The following is a 21826-nucleotide window of genomic DNA, read 5'->3' on the forward strand; positions in this document are numbered from 1 at the left end:
AAAAAAATTTACTCATCTCCTAATTCTTCCTAATTAGCATTTTTAATCCCCCTTTAGTCTCAGTCTTAAGTCCTTCTCATATATTTTGTTTTCTCTCTTCATTGACTAAATACATATACATATGTAACCACCACAATATACATAAGCCATATATGGTAACTTGTTGGTGTACAGTGAGATCAAATAAAATATGACTCATAGTGATCCTACGAATAACAGAATCCTGTCCTATCCTGTGCTAGCCTCATCATCTCTGACACACTTGAGTGCATTGCTGTAGTCATTTCGTCAATTCTTTTGGTTTGAGGTTGTTCTTCTCTTTTGCTGACCCCTCAGCCTTCCAAGCATGATGTTCTTTTCCAAGGAACAGCCTGCCTCTCTTAGCAACATGTCCAAAATATGGGAGACGAAGAAGAAATACTTGCCTCTAAGAAATACTCTGACGGTTCGAATCCACCAGATGCTCTGCCGGGTAAGGAGGGACAATCTCCTCCTGGACCAGTCAGATCTGATTTGACGGTACACGCACACAAAAATAATAAAATAAAAATTTTAAAAAAATTAAAAAAAATAAAAGAAATACTCTGGCTGTATTAGATGTTTAATTTTGTGGGTTTTTTTTCTTAGTCTGTGAGATGTTCAGTGCTCTTCTCCAACACCACAACTCAAAGGCATCAGTTTTTCTCCTGTCTTCCTTATTCATTGTCTCAGATGCACAGCAAGTGATTGGTAAGACCATGGCCTGAATCAGGCTTACTAGAGTCTTCAAACTGACATTATTGCTCCTCAGTAATTTGGAGAGGTACCTATCAGAGGACTTGCCTAAGGATAGTGGAAGTGATCTAAACCTGCAGGTAAAAAAGAACAAATTCATTAGTAGATACTTTAGGAGAAAGGAAGAGAAAAAAAGTTTCTAGAAAACAGAGCATGAAAATATGACCAATATTTTCACATAAAACCCCATAGTGATCTTTCCGTTTACTTAGTCTTTTGTGTTCAACTCCTGTTCCATGAGATCGTTGATTCGCCAGCTTGTGAAATCTGTCAGTTTGAGTTTCAGAAACACTGATTCAGTCCATATTCCAAATACCACAGTCCTTTTAAAAAAATATAAGTCCAATATAGTTTGTCTTTTTGTTGGGACACTTTAGTTAAATATTGCAGCAGGTCAGGCAAGTAAAATCTTGTCTGCAGATACAAAAACTTTTATGTCATCATTAAGGGGTTTTGTTTGTTTGCTTTTTCATTTCCCCCAACATTAAATTATAATAGTAACTCTTGTAAGGAAAAGAATTTAATAGTAATACAAAAAGAATATAATCTGCTCAAAAACTCGTCAGACATATCTCCAAACATCATTATTAACTTTATTTCCTAAAAGATTTATATAATAGTTAACAATAATCTGTAGACACAATATTATGTATTGTTATTATGTACTGTGGAGTCGGAACCAACTCATAACTGACCCCTCAGTGGAGTTTCAAAGGCAGGAAATTGCATGGGAGAAGACTGCCGATCTTTCTCCTGCAGAGCAGTTGGTGCATTCGAACTACACACCTTCGTGTTGGCAGTAGAACTCTTTACCACTAAGCCACCAGAGCTTTATTAATACTGTATAGTCAAGTTATAAAGAAATATACCAAGATTATTAAGTATCTAAGCACCTGAAGTAAGCTCTACTAGGTAAATGGAATAATTCTCATAAATAAGCCTACAGACTAGGTTCAAAAGAAAGTTGTGACCAGTTAGTTACTAGAACAAAATCCATGCTATAATATTGTTTATTGCTTATACTATGCAAACATAAGAGACAGTGTTAACATATAAAACTTTTTAACCCAAAGGAGAATCAGACACTTCTTTTATTTGGCAAATAGTTTTTCATTTAATTGTATAACTTCCTAAAGCCTTCTAGGAGGAGACAGAGGAATGCAGCATCATGCATGGAAGAAGACTCATCAATAGCCTGCATTATGCAGATGACACAACCTTACTTTCTGAAAGTGAGAGGATTTAAAACATTTGCTGCAGAAGATCAAGGACTACAGCCTTCAGTATGGATTATATCTCAGCATTAAGAAAACAAAGGTCAAAAAAAAAAAAGAAAACAAAGGTCTTCACCACTGGGCCAACAGACAACATCATGATAGATAAAGGACTAGAGCTGTCAGTTATTCATCTTGCTTGGATCAATAATCAACACTCTTTGTACCAGCAATCAGGAGACATATTATACTGGGTAAGTCCGCTGTTAGGGACCTCTTCAAAATACTGAAGAGCAAGGATGTCAGTTTGAAGACTAAGCTCCATCTGAGAGCTGGACAATGAATAAGGATGACAGAAGAAGAATTGAAACTTTTGATTTGTGGTGTCAGAGAAGTGTACTGAATATCCCACAGACTGTCAAACGAACAAACAGGTATGTCTTGGGGGGAAAGTGCAGCCAGCGTGCTCCTTGGAGGCAAAGATGGAGAAGCTTTGTCTCTCATACTTCGGGCATGATGCTAGGAGAGGCTATTCCTTGGAAAGGGTCATCATGCTTGGAAAGAAAGAAAGAAGGTCAGCAAAAGAGAAGATCCCCAACGAGCTGGAGTGGCACTGCAACGAGATGACTGCAGCAAAGGATTCAAGTGTGTCAGAGATGATAAGGCTGAAACAGGATAGGACAGGGTTCTGATCTGTTGTTCACAGGGTCTCTATGAGTCATACTAGACTTTCCAGCACCTAAACAACAACGGCAATACTTTCAGCCCTTTTTCTTTAGAAGTCAGGGAAGGGGGAATCTATTTCCATGAAGTTTCAAATATCAGGATTTTATCACTCAGGGAGACAAAAATGTGACTATCTTTGAGAAGAATGGAATTCCAGAACACTTGATTGTGCTCATTATACTTGGACCAGAAAGCAGTCCTCAGAACAGAGCAAGGAAACACTGCATTGTTCAAAATCTGGAAAAGAGTGTGTCAGGGATACATCCTGGCTTCATATCTTTTCAACCTGCATGTGGGTAGATCATTCAGAAGGCTGGGCTTTAGGAGGAAAATGAGGCATCAGGATTGAAGGAAGACTCATCAACAATCTGTGAGATGAAGATGACACAATCTTGCTTGCCAAAACTAAGGCGGACCTATAGTTTTGCTGCAGAATGTCAAGGACTGCAGTCTTCAATATGGATTGAAGATCAACACCAAGCAGACAAAGATTCTCACCACTGGGCCAACTGGCAGTACCATGATAGATGAAGGAGAGATTGAGGTTGTTAATAGTTTCAGCTAGCTCAGCTCCACAATCGATACTCTTGGCACCGGCAGTCAGGAAAGTAAAAAACTAATTGCATTGGGTAAGTCAGCTGTCGGGGATCACTCCAAAGTGCTAATGAGTAAAGGTGTTAGTCTAAGGATCAAGGCGCGGCTAGGCCATAGTCTTTGCAATTACTTGCTATAGTATCAGAGAGCTGGAGAATGATTACAGATGACAGAATAAGAATTGATGCTTCTGAGGTGAGGTGCTGGAGAAGAGTGTAGAACATACTATGGGCTGCCAAGAGTACAAACAAGTCTGTCTTGGAGAAGGTGAACCAAATTTCTCCTTGGAGGCAAGGATTCTGAAGGTCTGGCTCACATACTTTGGGCACATGGCCCGGAGGGACCTGTCCTTGGAGAAGGAATCATGCTTGGAAGGGTGGAGGAACAGTGCAAGAGAGGAAAATCCCAGATGAGACAGAGTGACTCAGTAACTGGGGTAATGTGGGTAGGTGTGCTGGAGTCAGTGAGATTGGCTCAGGATAGGGCAGGGTTCAGAGCTATTATTTGTACATAGGGTTTCTATGAGTCACAGGCAACTCAATGGCACATAACAACAACAAAGGTTAGGGTTAACTTTAGCCTCTTTTTACAAAAACAATGTATCTTTTTAAAAAAGTCATTTAATTCCGAGATTTGGGGCTGATTACAAAGAATGAACCAGCCATTAAAGAAAATTTTGTTACTTTAATGGCAAGAAACTCAATTCCTCATTTTAAAGATTTTTAATACAAAAACTCCTAAAAATTTCAAATTACGCTACTAAACTTTGGTCCATGTCAAAGAACTCTGTTTTTTAAAAATCTCATTTAATACTGTCTCTGTTGCATATCTCTTGAAGTATACTAGTGTATGGAGAATTACAAACACTCCATGGAATTGCTGACTCTCAGCTAAGCTAAGATTGTATCTCTGTTTTTCATTAACTAGCCTGAATACATTTCTTGTCCTCCTTAAGCTGTTCGTACTGACTTTGTTAGCATCTTGTGACTCCACTCCCTTCTTCGTTCCTGGGCTTTGTTTGTTACTTATCTGTACAATGTGAGCACAGCCTGAAACTATACACACATAATGTCCCTATTTATAATCTCTCTCTCTTTTTTCAAGAGAGATATAGAATTCATTCCTGTCCAGATCACTGCTTCTGGATGTGAGACTGCTTCTCATGGCAGTAACTTTCTTCTGGAATAATCAGTATCTTTCAACTGCATTCTGGGTCAGTTTTTCAGTCTCTTCCTGAACACTTACACTGAAGGACTTTCTCTCCTGGGATTTAATTTAAACAACTGGCAAGCCACCCAGGAGACCAAAAAGACCCCCAAAGGGAACCACAGCTGAAAACAATATAGGGAACACCAACAATCCATGGGGATAATTCTGGGATGGCATTTAGCATCCATGTTTGGTCTTCTAGTACAGTTGCTAGAAAAATGGGAACCAGTGTATTAGTACAAGGATGACCCCCAAAGACCCCAAGGTTTGTTAGATCTTCTGCAAAGACTAGGGGTTGTGAAGCTGATGAAGCAGAGATCACGGGACAGTCTGGGCCACAGAGACTACAAAGAGGAAAGTTCAAGAGAGAAACTAGATTAGCACAAACTGTTAGCACAAGAACTCTCATCTTGTGCTTATAAACATGTGATCAAGTGGTGGAGGTGTTAGCATGCTGCTTCACTGAAGTGAAAGGATGGCACTGGCTGTGCCAGAGTCCAAGGGAGTGTGAAACCTTTAAGAGGTAAATGGAAAGATTCACCACCTTGCTGCCCCCGCCCCTAGCTGCGATTCTCTGCGCTCCCAACACCCAGAGACATGCGTGGTGCGCACGGACAGAGTGGACACTGGCAGAGCGATGGTGACCAGGCTTGGACTGGGGCTGCTGCTCCTCGCGCTGCTCCTCCCTACGCAGATTTATTCAAATAATACAACTGCCATGCCACAATCGAGTCATTCCTCGAGTATACCTCGGTTGCCACACAGTCACCCACCACCACGACCCAGGGAAGTGGAGGTCCCCTGCAGTACACAGCCAGTCTCCTTGTGGTCTCGCTCTCCCTTCTACATCTCTGCTGTTAAGAGACTCAGGTCAAGAAACGCCTCCACTTCCCCATCTTCTCAACTCAATTGAATGGCGCCTAGAAATCCAGTGTGACGAGAAAAACCAGATCTCCACTGAATCTACTGATTCCACACCTTATTTTATTGACCCAGAACATGTTGAGAGTCTCTGATTGGCTCATTTGAAGAACACGTGAAGAACTCGACAAGATGATGAATGCCAGGATCATATGTGGTGGAATTTCTGTACCAGATGAAGAGCAACAACGTCCACAAGTCAAGAGATGATTTCCTTAAACGAGGCCTAGGAAATCTGGACACTTACAACTACTTAAAAAAATAAAGAATAGTCTTATCTAGAAATAAAAGATTGGGTGTGGAATCGTGATTCACATTTAATTTTGTTCATTAAATCTATATAAGGCCATAAAATGATTAGGTAATATAAAAAGCTTCCATGGTTCTATTTATATGTACATTAGAAAGAACCTTCAAAAAAAAAAAAAAAGAAAGAACCTTCAGATCTTTCTATAAATCCTCCATGTGTTGTCTTAGCATTACTAATTTAATGCTGTTAAGCTCTAGAGAAAGTTTTCCATTGTTATGCTATCAGTTTTCTTGGAACTGAACTCTTCTTTGACACTTGGGGTTAGACATTGCATTTGACTTTTTATGTAGTTGAACTGTGTCAGGGAATGATGGATTGGAATGTACCCTAAATCAAAACATAATGAGTAAATTTTGCTTATACATTTATAAAGTCATGGTAGGCATTTCAACCTATGAACCTGGAGAGAAGATGAAAGACACACAAGCATTGAGGACTCTCCTTCATAGGGTCGCTATGAGTCACCTGTGATTCGATGGCACTTAACAACAATAACATCAACATGGAGAGAGATCAGTTTGCCCAGTGGACAGAAAGCGATGCTACCAAGCCAAAGGTGGGTGCCTTTTAATCTGTGGCCCTCAGGCCTGTCTTTCATTGTTTTTGTTCAAACATTCCTCTAGGTCGTAGAGCCCTGGTGTGTCCACTTGTGGTAACTTGTGGTTGCTGTAAGGCTGAACACTGTGACCACTGGTGTGTCAAATGCATTAATGGTTGGTTCCCCAAAACGGACAGTGTGGGGCAGAGCTCCCCGATTAAAACAAGCTTGGAAGCAGAAGGGGCATCCACTTCAGTAATAGCTTGCCTCTGGAAACCTGGAGACAGGATGAAAGACACACAAGCGTTGAGGACTTTCCTTCATAGGGTCACTATGAGTCGCCTGTGACTCGATGGCACTTAACAACAACAACAAGAAGGCATTTCACATCACCTATTCCCAGTCAACAAAACACCAGATTCAGTGAGCCAAACTGATTCCAAAGAGTAGGAAGTGCATTGACCTAAATGAATTTTAAAATACTGCTTTTTCATTTCTGCATATGTTAAATACTCTTTACGACTTAAAAATTCATCTGTCTGAAGGTCAAATAAATAAAAATTTACAAAGGAAGAAGGCAAACTGTGAAGGAGCCAAATATAATGTAAATCAAGAATTTGGGAAGTGGTGAATGGAAGCTAATCTTCATTATATCCACAAATTTTTATACTCTTTTGATGTAAATATTTTTAAAAAAATCTTTATGAATCAGAATAGTCACATTTGAAACACTTTCTGTACTAGTCAATATTTTTAGATTGTTAGAACCTGGTCTTAAGGTGGGTTTGATTCTGGGAAATAAATCTTTTACAACTGCCTTGATGCACAGAAACTTTTTTTTAAATTATTATTTGTGTGTGTACCGTCAAATCAGATCTGACTGGTACAGGAGGAGATTGTTCCTCTTTCTTCAGCAGAGCAACTGGTGGATTTGAACCGCACACCTCCGGGATTGCAGTGCAGCTTCTTGCCACTACGCCACCAGAGCTCGCCAAAACTTTTTTAAAAATAGACACTTGATGAAGTCTTTCCTTCTCATGGTCATGCACTGATGCCTAGATGTTGCAGTATTCTAACACTAACACTGTAGTTTTGAAAACCAAAATCATTCCCTTTCCCCATGGTTAGAAACCTCCATATGGAAACAATCAGATCCAACAAATCTCAAGCTACTGTGTGTGTGAATGAACACTTCCTTTTGCTTCATATCTGAATGCTGTACATCTGTTTGGACTACATATTGTGTTTGTGTATTTATGCTTTGATTCATAGCAATTTCTCATGTTATGAAATTAATTTTTATTGAATACATTTTATTGAATAAGTGGCTGAAAGCAACCCATTGAATTGTAAGGGGTCCCCCCCTTGTGTAAGGAATGCTTAATGCATTAAAAAAAAACCAGAAGAGGTAAATATGAAGACAAATAAGGTAAATGGGTAAGTGTCCAGTCGCCAGTTAGCAGGCAGTCTCTCCTGCTGACCTCACATTCAGCTCTACTGGCATGTCGCCTGACCTGTCAGACCCCCCCCCACCACCAGAAGGAATTGTGGGGTGCAAAAGGAAGAAACGGGAGAGGGGGACAAGGAATGAAAAAAATATACTAGACTGTCAACATGGTCGGACCCCCATTGGGTGCATTTCCTCCATGGTGGTGCCCTGTGTTTCGCTCCAGGACAGCTAGAGGAGTCTATAAAGAAGGTGACTAGAAGGACTCCTTCTGCCCTATGAGTGTCACAGCCCTCCAGCAACAGTGCTCACTGTATCACTGACTGCAGACTTTCTCAGTAAAATACTTCTCCTGATTTCCTGACTGATGGTAACAAGAGAATTGCATTGATGTAAGTTTGAGGACTAAGGTGCAACTGATTCAGGCCATGGTTTTTTAAAGCACCTGCTATGCATCTGAGAGCTAGACAATTAATAAGGATGACAGAAGAATTGGTGCCTCTGAACTGTAGTTTTGGAGAATAGTACTGAATATCCTATTGACTATCAAAAGAAAAACAGATATGTCTTGGATAGAGTGCAGCCAGCGTGCTCCTTGGAGGCAAGGAAAACAAAGCTTCGTCTCATGTACTTTGGGTATGTTACTAGGAAAGACTATTCCTTGGTGAGGGCCATCATGCTTGGAAAGGCGGAGGGTCAGTAAAAGAAAGAAAGACTCTCAGTCAGATGGATTGACACAGTGACTACGGCAGTGGGTTTGAGTGGGTCAGAGATTGTGAGGATGGAAGAGGATAGGACAGGGTTTAGTTCTGTTGTTTATAGAGTTGCTATGAGTTGTAATCGACTCGATGGACCTAATAACTAGGCCCCTACCAACACAGGATTCAACGAGCCCCATTAAAGTTAAGTGGTTCGATTCAGTCAAGGCAGTTCCTACTGGTAAGTGAAGCTTACATAAAAAGGGAATCACAGACTTCAAGAATTCTGGAGTTTCTTTCACAAATTGTGGTAAAGGTATCCGCTAGGCATTTCATGTGTCAGTCTCTGGGCCTAACTTGATAAATCAGCTCTAATGTGCCACTTTCCCTAAGCCTGTGAATACCTTCTTTCACAATATCTAGGCAAATCCGGTACCTCAACTTGATTTCGTGTAGGTCACCACACAATCCAAGCTTTAGTAAACCAAGTGAGTAAGCTATTAGGTATTCTTCTAGATGGCAGTCTGTCCCCCTAAATAAACATATATAATGATAAAATGCTGAAGCTATGTAATTATCCCCCCATGATTTGATAAACCAAATAACTGTACAAGGTTTAAAGGTGGATTTTAGATGTTTATTGTTGATTTGTTTTTTTTGTTGGCAGCTATTGGTGGAGGGCCGGCCAGCATGTAAGAGGAGAAGATGGTAGATGTGAAAAAGACAAAAAAGTCTCTAGAGCTGATAAACTCTAGGCTCCAACTTGTTATGGAAATTGGAAAATACATGCTGGGGTACAAACAGACTCTTAAGATGATCAGGCAAGGAGAAGCCAACAACTGCCCAGCCATGAGGAAATCTGAAAGTGAGTACTACGTCATGTTGGCCAAAACTGGTGTCCATCACTACAGAGGCAGTAATACCGAACTGGGCTCAGCATATGGAAAATACTACAGAGTATGCCCACTGGCTATCATTGATCCAGGCGATTCTGACTTTATTATAAGCATGCCAGAACAGACTCTGGTGAAAAATGAATCATGTACGTTTTCTTCAATAAAATTGGACAGAGGTTTGGTGGTTTTTTGTTTGCTTTTTTTTTAAAGGCAGAATTCAACATTTTTTAACCCCAGTGTAGCTCTAATTGGATATGAAAAAGGAGTTGCCCCAGAGTGAGATCTGCAATACCCTTTATTTTACTAGAGATACAAGGGGTGGCAGTGGAGCCGAGAGAAGAGATCTTTAGTGCCACCAAGAAGTAATCGTCGGGACTTGAATGTGTCTTTTTTGACCTGGGTCCCTGTGTGACTTGATACCAGGGAAGCTCAAAACACCTGGAGGCCTCCAGGGAATGCTGAGTCTACAGATGCTGAAGGAGACAAGGACTTTCCTCCACAACTGACACACAGAGAGGGGCATCTCCTAGCACTGGTACCTTGAATTTAGACTTCTACTTCCTAAAGGTAAGAGAATAAATTTCTGCTTGTTAAAGTTATCTACTTGTAGCACCTCTGTGATAGCAGCATTAGATAACTAAGGTTATTTCCTAACCCTTTGCACTGAGACACTGAGTGAAGAATGACGAATCTATGCTTAGTAGGCCCCAATCAATACATTCAGACTGATCTAATTTTATGTTCCTTGCACCATTAACCCACACCTTTAATAGCCATTCCCACACACATTTTCCAGGTTTCTGTTTGTACATATTAGAAAAATCAAGCCGTTCTTTTGGATTGTAGCTTACCTCTTCCTGAGTCACAATTTGTACTTTACCCTTTGGGGCATGCTGGTATGTAACCAGTCAAGCAATCAAAGGACATGTTGGTGGGGGGTGGGTGGGGGACATGTTGCATTGGGGAAATAGACAGTCAGGGATTTCCTTAAAGTGCTAAAGAGCAAGTAGATTAGCTACAGTTTAAGATGTGCCTGACTCAAGCTATAGTATTTTTTAATTGTTTATATGCAAGTGAAAGTTGGATAATAAGTAAAGAAGGCTTAAGAAGAGATACCTTTGAATTGTCATGTTGGTGAAGAGTACTGAATATACCATGGACTGCCAAAAGAACTAACAAATTTGTTTTGGAGGAAGTGGAATCCAAATGCTTCTTAGAAGCAAAGATGGTTAAACTTTGCCTCACATACTTTGAGCATGTTTTCAGGAGGGACCATTCCTCTGAAAAAGACATCATGCTAGGAAAAGTAGAGGGTCAGTGAAAGAGAGGATGATATTTTTTTAAAAAAAATTATTTTATTTTATTATTTTTTTTCAAATTTTATTATTTTTTGTGCATGTACTGTCAAATCAGATCTGACTGGCACAGGAGGAAATTGTCCCTCCTTCTCCGGCAGAGCATCTGGTGGATTCAAACCGTGTTCCTTTGGGATTGCAGTACAGCTTCTTGCCACTAGGCCACCAGAGCTCCCCTAAAAAAATTTATTTTATTATTTTTAGTGTGTGTACTGTCAAATTGGATCTAACAGGTACAGGAGGAGATTGCCCCTCCTTCTCTAGCAGAGCATCTGGTGGATTCAAACTGCCTACCTCTGGGATTGCAGTGCAGCTTCTTGCCACTAGGCCACCAGAGCTCCTTAGAGAGGATGATCTTTAACAAGATGGACTGACATAGTTAGTGACTGTAATGATAGACTTGAGCATGGTGGAGATTTCAAAGGTGGCACAGGATAAGACAAGACTTAAATCACTTGTCCATAGGGTCACTATGAGTCTTAACCGGTAAGACAGCACCTAACAACAACAATATATCTAGAAGCAAAAATAGATGGTGGGAACAGTTCCTGAAACAGTCAGCATTGCTTTCTAAATTATCTTGTTTCATATAATGCCTCAGACAACAGCCCAGGCTCTGCGACAAGTGGGAAAAAAAATCTCAAAGACTCATAAAGTACAGCTGGGTTAACTTCCTCAGATGGAGGTAGGAGAGCTGGTTCAATGGGATTTAGAGGCTCAATGACCCCAGCTTCTGAATTATCTGCCCATATGTCTCCATCTCATATTTCAGAATCCCATTTCTTTTCGATCAAAGTCTTCACTTTAGCTTTAGACCCCATTTGAGGTTGAGGTTTTTATTGACATTGTAACTCTGTCCCTCTTAGAATAAGATTTTTAGTTCAATTTCCAGGAATATTAGCCATGTATGATGTTAGAATTTTGAAAAATAATTTTTCTGGTCATTGAATTAGCCTCTGCTGGGGGCATGGTCACCACCCATTTCAACACATAGTCTTGCAAATTATCAACAGCTGTGGGACCAATATAAGCGAGTACTTTCCACACTGTGGAAGGGTTGTGGAGAGAGTGTAAAGAGACTGTGGCAAGTTGTAGCCTGATGGAACCCTGGAGATGGAACCAAAGATAAGGATTTTGCTTCTGGATAACTAAGTGAAGACCTGATTTGTGACTACTATGAAACAAACCTTGTTGGACAACTGGGAAAACCAGAGTTTATTTGTGTTGCTGAACTAAATCTAGACTTTCACTTGTTGACTGAGACTAACTGTTGTCTGAACTAATTGAGGAATTATATCCTGCTGTTAATCCGTTTTAAGGCTTCTATTCACTAAACCTGGACTTTTACTCTGTGATATACTTTGTCTTCCCCCAACCTATTTCCCTAATAAATCCTACAACTGTGAGTAAAGTCTGTGAGTCAATTTGCAACAAACATTGGACTCAATGATTCATAGAAATAGGAGCAAGAGCATGAGGGGTTGCAGATCTGACCATGTGGCTATTTGTTTGGTACTATGGATATTATTGATGGGCCCAGTTCCCCTATATGAAGTGAGTAGGAGTCAGACTTGGCCTCTTTCATGTTTTATCTGCTCTTTAAACACTGTGTTACTATGAGACATGGGCTTGCTTTCAAGATATGATTGGAAATTGTGAGGCATTTTGCTATATGCTTGAGATGTGTGTGATTCAGAATCTCTAAGTGTGTCTCTTTCTTTCACTGCATTACTTGAGCATAAACAGGACAAGCCAAGCAGCTTCCCTACACTTCTCAATCTGACAAAATCGTAGATAAATGTCAAATACATGATCATCCACAGCCTCACTTCACACTAATACAGGACCATTGCTGGTGTATGTTGGGTATTAATATTATCAACCCATCCCATGGACTGTGATTAGAGCCATCAGAGTCTCTAAGACTAGTAACACTTCAAAATCAGTTTAGAATTCTTTACTAATTTGTTTCTCCTGAGCCACTTCTGGTACCAAATGTCTTAAGCTGGGCTCTCTAGAGAAGCAAACCCTGTATCTACTCATTCAGCTATCTACATAGATAGAAACGGAGGGAGAAAGAGGGAGGGTAGTAGGAGATGTGGGGGGAGAGAGAGAGACTGGTTTCTTGTTGTTATGTGTCATTGAGTCGCTTGGGACTCATAGCAACCCTATGTACAACAGCTCTGAACCCTGCTCTATCTTAAGTCAACCTCATTGTCTCTGACACACTTCTCCCATTACCTGAGGCACTGAGTCAATCCATCTCCTCCAGGGTCTTCCTCTTGTGCTGTCACTCTACCCTTCCAAGCATGATGTCCCTCTCCAGGGACTGGTCCCTCCTTGCAATATGCCCAAAGTATATCATATGGAACTTCAGAATCCTTGCCTGTAATGAGCAGTCTGGTTTCACCCTCTCCAGAACGAACCTGTTGGTTCTCCTAGCAGTCCATGGTATATTCAATACTCTTCTCCAGCACCACAACTCAAGGGCATCAATTCTTCGTCTATCATCCTTAGTCATTGGCCAGCTCTCTGATGCATAGCAAGTAATTTAGAAGACCATGGCCTGGATCAGGAGCACCTCAGTCTCTAGAATGACATTATTGCTTTTCAGTACTGTGGAGAGGTCCTCGAGAGCAGATTTTCCCAATGCAATTCATATTATTATTTCCTGGCTGCTGATACCAAGATATTGATTGTGGAATCAAGCAAGCTGAAGCTGTTAAAAATCTCAATCTCTCTTCACTGTCTATTATGATGCTGTCAATTGGCCCAGAGGTGAGACTTATATAAAGAAAATGATCATTGCACTCATAAATGCTGGCAAGTCCCTGGTCTGTGGCATGTAGCTGTAGAGGCTGATGTAATCCAAGGTGGGAAGGTAAGTCAGGCTGTTGGCCCAAAGAACCATAGTGGTAAGCCAGATACAGGACTGAGAGAGGAAAAAGCTAGGTAGCTTCACCTGCCTTCCCTATATACTGGATACGGGCCACATGCACTATGAAACAAACACTCATAGCAAATCCTATCAAGGCAATTATTACATTACATCACACCTCAGCAAAGGAAGGACCACATCACCACTGTCAAACCACAGAATCATATGCAGCCAAGTTGACACATAGTCTTACCCATCATAGTGAATTATATCTTATGAAATATGAATAAGTTAGATCAGCTGTTTCTTGATTCAAATTTGATGATAACTTTAAATTGGTTGAAAGTAGATGTCATCCAATTATCCTGGACATCTATGGAGATTTCTAGTGGCCAATCTGTACAAAGTTGCACTGTTAACCAAAAGGCCATGCCTCTTGGGAGGTGTGGACTCACTGGTGGCTTCTCAGAAGAAAGATCAGCAATCTTCTTTGCGATTTTCAGTCACTGAAATCCAACAACAGAAGGCTATGTATGAACTGGTTTCCGTTCTACAGCAATGACAGAGAACATCGTTTAGTGCTGCTCATTTCTAAGAGGGCAATGTGCTGTGAAGTAATCCTTCCAACACTAACTCAATGGTGACTCAGAGCGACCCTATGAACGACATATCTGACCACTATCATGCACCATCCTCACAATCTCCGATATGCTCAATTATTTAAGCCCATTGACTTAGCTGCTGGGTCAATCCATCCTCATGAGGGTCTTCATCTTTTTCTGTGGCCCTCCACTTTTCTCACTACATCTTTTTTCCAAGGACTGGTCCCTGCTAACAACATACTCGAAGTATGTGAGACAACATTTCTTCATCCTTGCCTCTAAGGTGCACTCTGGTTGCACTTTCTCCAACATACGTGTTTGTTCTTTTGGCAATCTATGGGATATTCAGCATTTTTCTCCAATACCACATACTAAATAGAATATATCACATTTTACTGCTTTGATAGATATTTGAGGATATCTGTAATAGTAGATTCCGTCCTCAAACACAATGATCACTCTGAAAATTGCCGTGATCTTGTGCCTATCTATACTATGTAAATTATGCATATGCCATTTGTATAAACAAAGTGAAAACATAGCCATATGCAAACATGATGTTCCCATTCATACTTCTATTAAGCTAGAGTTTATCTGTTGTGATCAGTTAGAGATCTATGCAAGGTTTAGCTATTCTGAGTCTTTAGTCAATCTAAAGAGAGCTGTCTCTCATGATAGGTTAATTTGAGGTGATTGAGGGGACATTCAGTTGCAAATATGGACTGAACCTGAAACTGATTTTTGTATTGCAGTATGCATCAGAACAAGATTGAAAGGAGAATTTGCAGATGGAAGGAGGAATACAGTGAAGTAGTTACAGGGGAAGGTTCATTTTATATACTACCCCAGGCTGCTCCTTGGAGGCAAGGATTTTGAAACTCCATCTGACATACTTTGGGCATGTTGCAAGGAAGGACCAGTCCTTGGAGAGGGACCTCATGCTTTGGAGAGTGGAGGGACAGTGCAAGGAAGGAAGAACCTCGTGAGATGGATTGACTCAATGATTAGGGTAATGTAGGCAGCTGTGCGAGAGACAATGAAATAGGCTCAAGAGAGAGCAGGGTTCAGAGCTGTTGTACAGAGCTGGTTGCAAGTTAACTGTGTAACAACAACAGGGAAGTTATACGCTGGGGCGGTTCAGGTTTTGAGTCCCCATTATTCTTCAATGGGTCTGAAGCCAGTTGAGGAAGAAAAGAGACAAAATAATCTTAAATATTAAAGCAGTAACCTACCTAACTTTTTTCTGTCTTTCCAGTATCCCTCCAGCCTCTATCCAAGTCCCTCACGTCCCACTGACTTCCCTACTTCTTTAAAGCGCGGCCCCTGTTGAGCCTCTTGAGGACTTTTTTTCTTCGCTACCCGGTTTCCGCGTCGCGTTTGGCCCGGCTCAGCCACCGTAACGACGCTTCTGCGCATGTGCAGTAAGTCAGGGACGAAGGTGAAGATGGCGGCGGCCAGGGCGGGGGTCCTGGGAGTACGATGGCTGCAGAGGGCAGCCCGGAACATGGTGCCGCTGGGTGCACGGACAGGTTGGCGAGAACTTTCGAGACCTCAGTGTGGGAAGGGGATGCCTGAGGTTTGCTCTGCTGGGAGGGGGCTGTCGTGGGATATTTTTATGGCTCTGTCCGGTCAGCGGTGGAGGGTCTCAGTAAATCTTGGATTCTAGCCTTCGCATTCACTGCACCCTGAAGCCGTCATGGTGACAGGGCGGCGGAGTTGCTTCTGACTTGCTTTCTTCCGCGCTCTAGCCTCCCACATCACCAAGGATATGCTCCCGGGGCCCTATCCCAAGACCCCAGAAGAGCGGGCCGCCGCCGCCAAGAAGTATAATATGCGAGTTGAAGACTACGAGCCGTACCCGGATGAGGGCATGGGGTGAGGTCCAAGGGGTCTGCTTGGCCCGGTAGTGATGGGAGGAGGACGCCTGGTTAGTTGCAGTGACTCTGACCCTTTCCCCGAACCTTCTCGTGACCCCAGCCGGAGAGTCCACGGTGTGAATGGTTTTCTCGGTGCAGCGAAATGAAGCGGGGGCGGGGTGGGTGAGCAGCTGCAGCTGAAAGGAGTTCAATTTTCTCCTTGGCTCAGGCTGTTTCCTCAAATGAGAAAGACGAGGTTTTAATGGCTCCCTTGAGGACCCTCCAATAGCAGGAACCTTCCTTGGCTCCATCCGTAGCACTGAGTTTCATTTAGATGGAGCATCTGCTGGGCTCAGGTGCTGTCATCCGGGCACGTGACCAGGATGGAGCTGGACTTCTGTCGGGAGGACCTTCTTTGTACCGGGCATGCTCTGTATATTTGTGTTTATATCTCTTTTGTTGATGTTATGTGCCTCGAGTCGACTGTGACTCATAGCGATCCTATGATCAACGGCTCTGAACCTAGCCCCCTGTCCTGAGCCGACCTCACCCTCTCTGACACGCCTGACCCCATAGCCTCGATCACTGTGTTAATCCATCTTAACCAGGGTCTTCCACTCTGTTGACCCTCCACCAAGATATTTTAAAAGAATATCTTTTAGAAAATAATTTTTGCCGCTGTGCACCTATGGCATTTTAGGATTGTGGAAAGCATCGCTCATAAGCTGCCGTGCGCTTCCTTTCATCTGCTTTCGCAAATCAATCTCTTCCTAACATCCCCATGGTTAATCACCTGAAGTGTTTGCCATTGCCTTCATTTCTTGTGGTACCATCACTTTTAATCTTGGTTCTAGCAGCTCCTATTCTTCTTACTCTGTTTTCTAATTTTCTGTGACACAGGCCTTGTTGTCACCATTTCTTTTTTTCATGTTGCGTTGTACACAAGCTCAGCGTTGGCAGTGGTCTGTCTCAGGTGAACATGGATCTGTTGGGGGGAAGCTCTGCTTAGTAAGAAATTGAAGGAGATCTTTAGAGAGCTGAATGCCAGCTCCTTGGTAGTGGAGAAACATAGTTGCAATAGAAAGGGTTAGGTTAGGGTAGTGGTCTTAAAGAAGAAATCAGGGAGTATGGGAGAAAGCTTAATGCAGCTTTATTAAAGGGGGTAAGGGGAGCTCCCGGGTGAGTTCCTCATCCTGGAGAGGCAGAATGGGAAGTCACACTGTGAACTTACTGGGGAGGATTTTTATAAACAGAGTCTTTAGGGAGGAACATTGTATTCTGATTTAGGAGCCACCTGCTAGCTTAGCCAGACAAGCAAGGCCATTTGCTCTTAGCAGCAGCAGACAAGGCCATCAGCATTTGAGTTCTGAATTTGTCATTCTTCTCTTTGGCCCCCTTTGCCCAGACTAACAGAAAGAATACCTTTCTAATCTAGAATAGTAATCTTTTAAAAAAAAATTCAAAGTAGTGAGTGATTTTGGGTTCAGTCCCTAAACTTCAGGCTTTTTCTTCTTAACTTAAACTTAACTGCTAAATTTGCTTTCAGCTCTAGTAGTATAGCTTTGTGTTTGTTTCTTTTGTAGAAAGAAGGTAATAAAAGCTTACATATGTGACAGTGTCTCAGAGTTTGACTTGAACTTTTATTTATAGCTTGTATTTCTGTGGTTAGAGAACTTGAGATCTACATTTGAGAAAGCCAGGTCCTTGGGTGAGGCTCTTATCTTTGTAACTTAATTTCTCAACTCAGAGGTAGGGGCCTAGAGCTCTCTGAGGCTACTTAAAGCCCCTTCCAGTAGTTCTTGTTGTCTCTCAGGTATGGAGACTACCCGAAACTCCCTGACCGCTCACAACATGAGAGGGATCCATGGTATGACTGGGACCACCCGGACCTGAGGTTGAACTGGGGTGAACCGGTGAGAGAATGTATTCCCTGTAACTTTTCTTTCTTATAATGTCTTGAGTAGTCTTATTTTAGCTCACATGGCACCTTCTGTCCAAATAGCACTAAGCTTTTCTGCCCAAGGAATCAAAGTCCAGTGATTTGACACCTGAGGTTCCATGTGTAGCATGTAAAATGGAGCTTCTGGGATTAACTGAAGTTATGGGTTGTGAATTACCATGACTGAGCTGTTTCTCTATTGAGCAGAGCTCGGGCAAGCTCCCAGTTTCTGTGAGCTGCAGTATCTCAAAGGCAGCTCTCAGAATATTGCCTTGGACTTAACAACGGGCTCTGGCTGTTCTGGGCTGCCTGTCTTTTACAGGAAGAGTAGTGTGTGACAGTCATCTTCCACTTTGCTTTAGCTCCACTGGAATCTAGACATGTACATACGGAACCGTGTGGACACTTCACCCACACCTGTTTCTTGGGATGTCATGTGTAAGCAACTCCTCGGCTTCATAGCGTTCATGGTGTTCATGTTCTGGGTTGGGGAGATGTACCCCACCTACCAGCCAGTGGTGAGTATCTGGAAAGTGCCCCGTTAGGCATGTTAGCTCAGCCTTTTCCTGAGGGATTGAAGTTTCTGGAGGAGGATTCCAGCCAATGGCAAGATATAAGGGGCCCTGCCCATTGGCCTGGCACAGCACACTGCTCCCCTACATCCTAGATAAGTCTGGGTAAAAAGCCATTTAGGACTGGGTGAGGGACGAGAATGTGGAAGCCATTCAGGCCCTGTCCTCATCACTTATATGTCAGCGATTGATTTGTTTCCATAGAATTAAAGAATCTAGAACTGAACCTCTATCCTTTGCTGCAGTTGTGAAGAACACTTGCTTCCTTTAAGAAGTGGAAATAAATAAGCGTAGATTATTATATTTTTGAGATTGTAAAAAACTTAGAACATGCTTTTTAAGGAAGTTTACTTTTAGTGAACAAAATTTAGATGACATGAGCAGGTATATGAGAATTTGTCACAGTTTGTATGTTGGAGTATGTGACTGTGCTAAGAAGCATGAGGTGTTGTATTAAGGAGAAGGATTACATTAGATGCCATCTATATGACTTGGTTGAGGGAGAAGCTGGAGAGAACAGTAAGAAAAGAGAATGAAGGAAGAGTATTTTGAGTAAGAACAGAATGAAGGAGAAAAAAATAAATATATTAAAAATGAAAAAAGCAAAATAAACCAAAAGGCAATCAACCAGCCAACCAAACCTCAAACCCCCCTCATAGCTGACCCTCATTCAGCAGGTTTTCAGAGGCTGTAAATTGCACTGGAGAACACTTCCCATCAGTCACCTGTGGATTCGAACTGCCAGAGAGGCATTACCTTTAGTTGAGCAGGCCCACTCGGCCACCAGGGCCAGTTCCTAGATAACCTGCTGCATTGGCTGCCTGGAGAGTTGTGAAAAATTCACATTCCCTAGAGATCCTCAGGAGCTGTAGCAGTGTGGTCTGTAGGGAATTGCACTGCTAAGGTTTGAATCCACCAGCATTTCCTCAGGAGAGAAATGGGAAGTATCCTGTGTGGTTCACAGCCTTGAAAACCCACTGGAGAATCAGTTGTGAGTCAGTTGCAATTCTAAATAGCAATCAGTTGAGTTGAATTGAAAAATCCTAATTCTGTAGCTTCATGGGTTGTTTTGGAATTGATGTTTTAAACAAACTCTCAGGGCTAGAAAACACTGTTAAAAAGTATTTTGAGGTGAGATCAGTTAGATTGGGCAGCTTTTATTATATGGTGGAGGGATTTGGACAAGATGACACAGTAACTCATGAATTCAGTAAATATTTATGGAACACCTACTGTGTACCAGGGTCAGGCTGTAGTAGGGGTTGGGGATACAGCAATGCTTTGATTTGCCTTTAGGCAGCAGGGAGTTATTGTGGGTTTTTGAACAGCACAATGACATAATGAAGGGTGGGTCTTTAGGAAGATTAATCTGGGAGTAGTCACTGGAATGAATTGGAGAGAAGGGAACTGAAAGCAGGGAGGCTGCTGTGTCTGCAGTTGGCTGCCCAGTGCTACCTCTGCAGAGATAATCAATGTCCTGATGGTAGCTGGTGTGTTTGTGTGCACTGACACGAACCTTCCCTACCAAGCCCCAGGGGCTGTAGGCTGGAGAGGGCACGTAGGGCTGGTGTGAGCACTAACTTCACTTCAGGAGAGCAAGAAGCACAGTGTGGCTCTTCCATTTTTCAGTTCTGTAAGCACATCACCCTTTCTCCTCCCCTTGAGCTGTGTTCTCTGACAGCTGTTTGTTGGTAAAGTCAGCAGCCCCTAAAGCACGTCCCAGCCGTGTCTCCTCTGTGCTTTCCCCCACCGCTACTCCTGCACGCCTCATTTGCTAGGCCACTTTAGTGGTAGAACCATTAGAGGCTGAGTGACTTAAAGGAGATTGAGTCTGTCTCGACCCCGAGAGAGAGTGGGATGGATGGATGCATCACGTCATTTAGAAAGCTCTGACTCTCCCTCCCCCTCTGTCACGAACAGTGCAGGCACCACTTCTCTTTACTATTTAGGCTTTTTCTCTGCCTTGGGCTGAGTGGGGAAAGGAATGCTGCTCCAGCCATTCTAGCCCAGCTGGGTCTGACCATAGGCACGGCACGTACCTGTTTACCATGTGTGATTAACTTAGAGTGGGGTGAAGTCATGCACTGACTTCCATGTCTGTTCTTGCTGACCTGTGTTTTTTCCCTTAGGGGCCAAAGCAGTATCCTTATAACAATCTGTACCTGGAACGAGGCGGCGATCCCAACAAAGAGCCTGAGCCGGTGGTTCACTATGAGATCTGAGCAGGCTTCCTGGGCTCTTATGCCCCCTACCTAGGACTCTCTGATTCTTAGAGATTAACCTTAATGAAATCTCTAATAAAAGTTAGTGCTGTGGTGTCTGTGCTTCATTTACCCCAAAACACCTACTGCTGTGAGGAACCTCATCCCTTTTTTCTTTTCTGTCTACTGCCTGGGATCCCTCCCTTCTTTTCCTGTTCTGTGATTAAAAAGATAGGAGAGTGGGGGAAGGGTAAACACAGGCAATGATCAGTGGCTCTTTCTGGGGCTCTGAAGATGGCTGAGGGTTCGGTGGTGCAGCAGGTGGGAAAAGCAGTGCAGCCGAGCCAAGGTAAAAGGAAGACGTCTTCCTGACTTCTCCAGTGGGACGAGGTTTATTTCCCAGTAAGAATCTTAATAGCAATAGTCTTAAAACGTAGTTTAACATATTCCAATAACAGTATAGGGTAAATAGAGTTTCTTTCTGGACTGGCCTAGGGCTGTAACTGCCTCTCTTTTTATTTCTGTTATACGTATTCTTTATTCTGGAGCAACTTCTGAGTCACAGCTTCTTAATAAGTTTACATTACCTGTATTATTTGTGAACTAAAACACAGTTCGGCGAGTTACTACTGAATCCATGCATAGTTGTCGTTGCCTTGATTCATCTAGGTTCTAATAATGGCCTTATAAAGGACCCAACTAAAAACCCATTGCCCCTGCCTCAGAATGGAGTAGAACTGCCTCAGGGTTTCTGACTTGAAGGCAGTGAGAGCATCTTTACAGAAGCAGACTATCACATCTCCTGTGGAGTAGCCATAAACAAAAACTCATTGCTGTTGAGTTAAAGCTGCCCCAAAACTGACCTTCCAGAGGGTTTCAGAGACTAAATCCTATTGGGAAGAGAATGATATTTTTCTCCCTTGGAGCAGCTGGTGGATTCAAACTGCCTGTCTTTGAGTTGGCAGCACAGCTCCTTATAGTGGGTTCAAACTGCTAACCTCTGATTAGCAACTGAGCATTTAACCACTGTACCACCACCAGGGCTCCTTTAAAACAAAATCCTGTTATTGAGCATCTACTTAGCAGGATCTGTTTT

General features: G+C 42.4%; 3 protein-coding genes across 3 annotated transcripts in view; 2 read left to right on the forward strand and 1 right to left on the reverse strand.

The window, feature by feature from the left end:
• Window positions 1-7790, reverse strand: part of HIF1AN (hypoxia inducible factor 1, alpha subunit inhibitor) — a 26401-nt gene extending 18611 nt beyond the window's left edge. Inside the window, 1 exon segment of the mRNA XM_006880192.1 lies at window positions 7773-7790. Coding sequence (XP_006880254.1) covers window positions 7773-7790 — 18 coding nt within the window.
• Window positions 7791-9136: 1346 nt separating this feature from the next.
• On the forward strand, window positions 9137-9833 carry LOC102846162 (60S ribosomal protein L30-like). The gene is made up of 2 exons (XM_006880193.1): window positions 9137-9473; window positions 9751-9833. Exons 1-2 carry the CDS (start codon window positions 9137-9139, stop codon window positions 9831-9833), a joined length of 420 nt encoding a protein of 139 aa, XP_006880255.1.
• A 5709-nt stretch (window positions 9834-15542) lies between these two features.
• Window positions 15543-20858, forward strand: NDUFB8 (NADH dehydrogenase (ubiquinone) 1 beta subcomplex, 8, 19kDa). The gene is made up of 5 exons (XM_006880025.1): window positions 15543-15691; window positions 15911-16037; window positions 17832-17931; window positions 18320-18475; window positions 20659-20858. Exons 1-5 carry the CDS (start codon window positions 15577-15579, stop codon window positions 20749-20751), a joined length of 591 nt encoding a protein of 196 aa, XP_006880087.1. The 5' UTR covers window positions 15543-15576; the 3' UTR covers window positions 20752-20858.
• Window positions 20859-21826: the final 968 nt, after the last annotated feature.

The sequence above is a fragment of the Elephantulus edwardii genome, unplaced genomic scaffold (genome assembly GCF_000299155.1).
Source record: "Elephantulus edwardii isolate Elephantulus edwardi_28Jun2011 unplaced genomic scaffold, EleEdw1.0 scaffold00006, whole genome shotgun sequence".
NCBI lineage: Eukaryota > Metazoa > Chordata > Mammalia > Macroscelidea > Macroscelididae > Elephantulus > Elephantulus edwardii.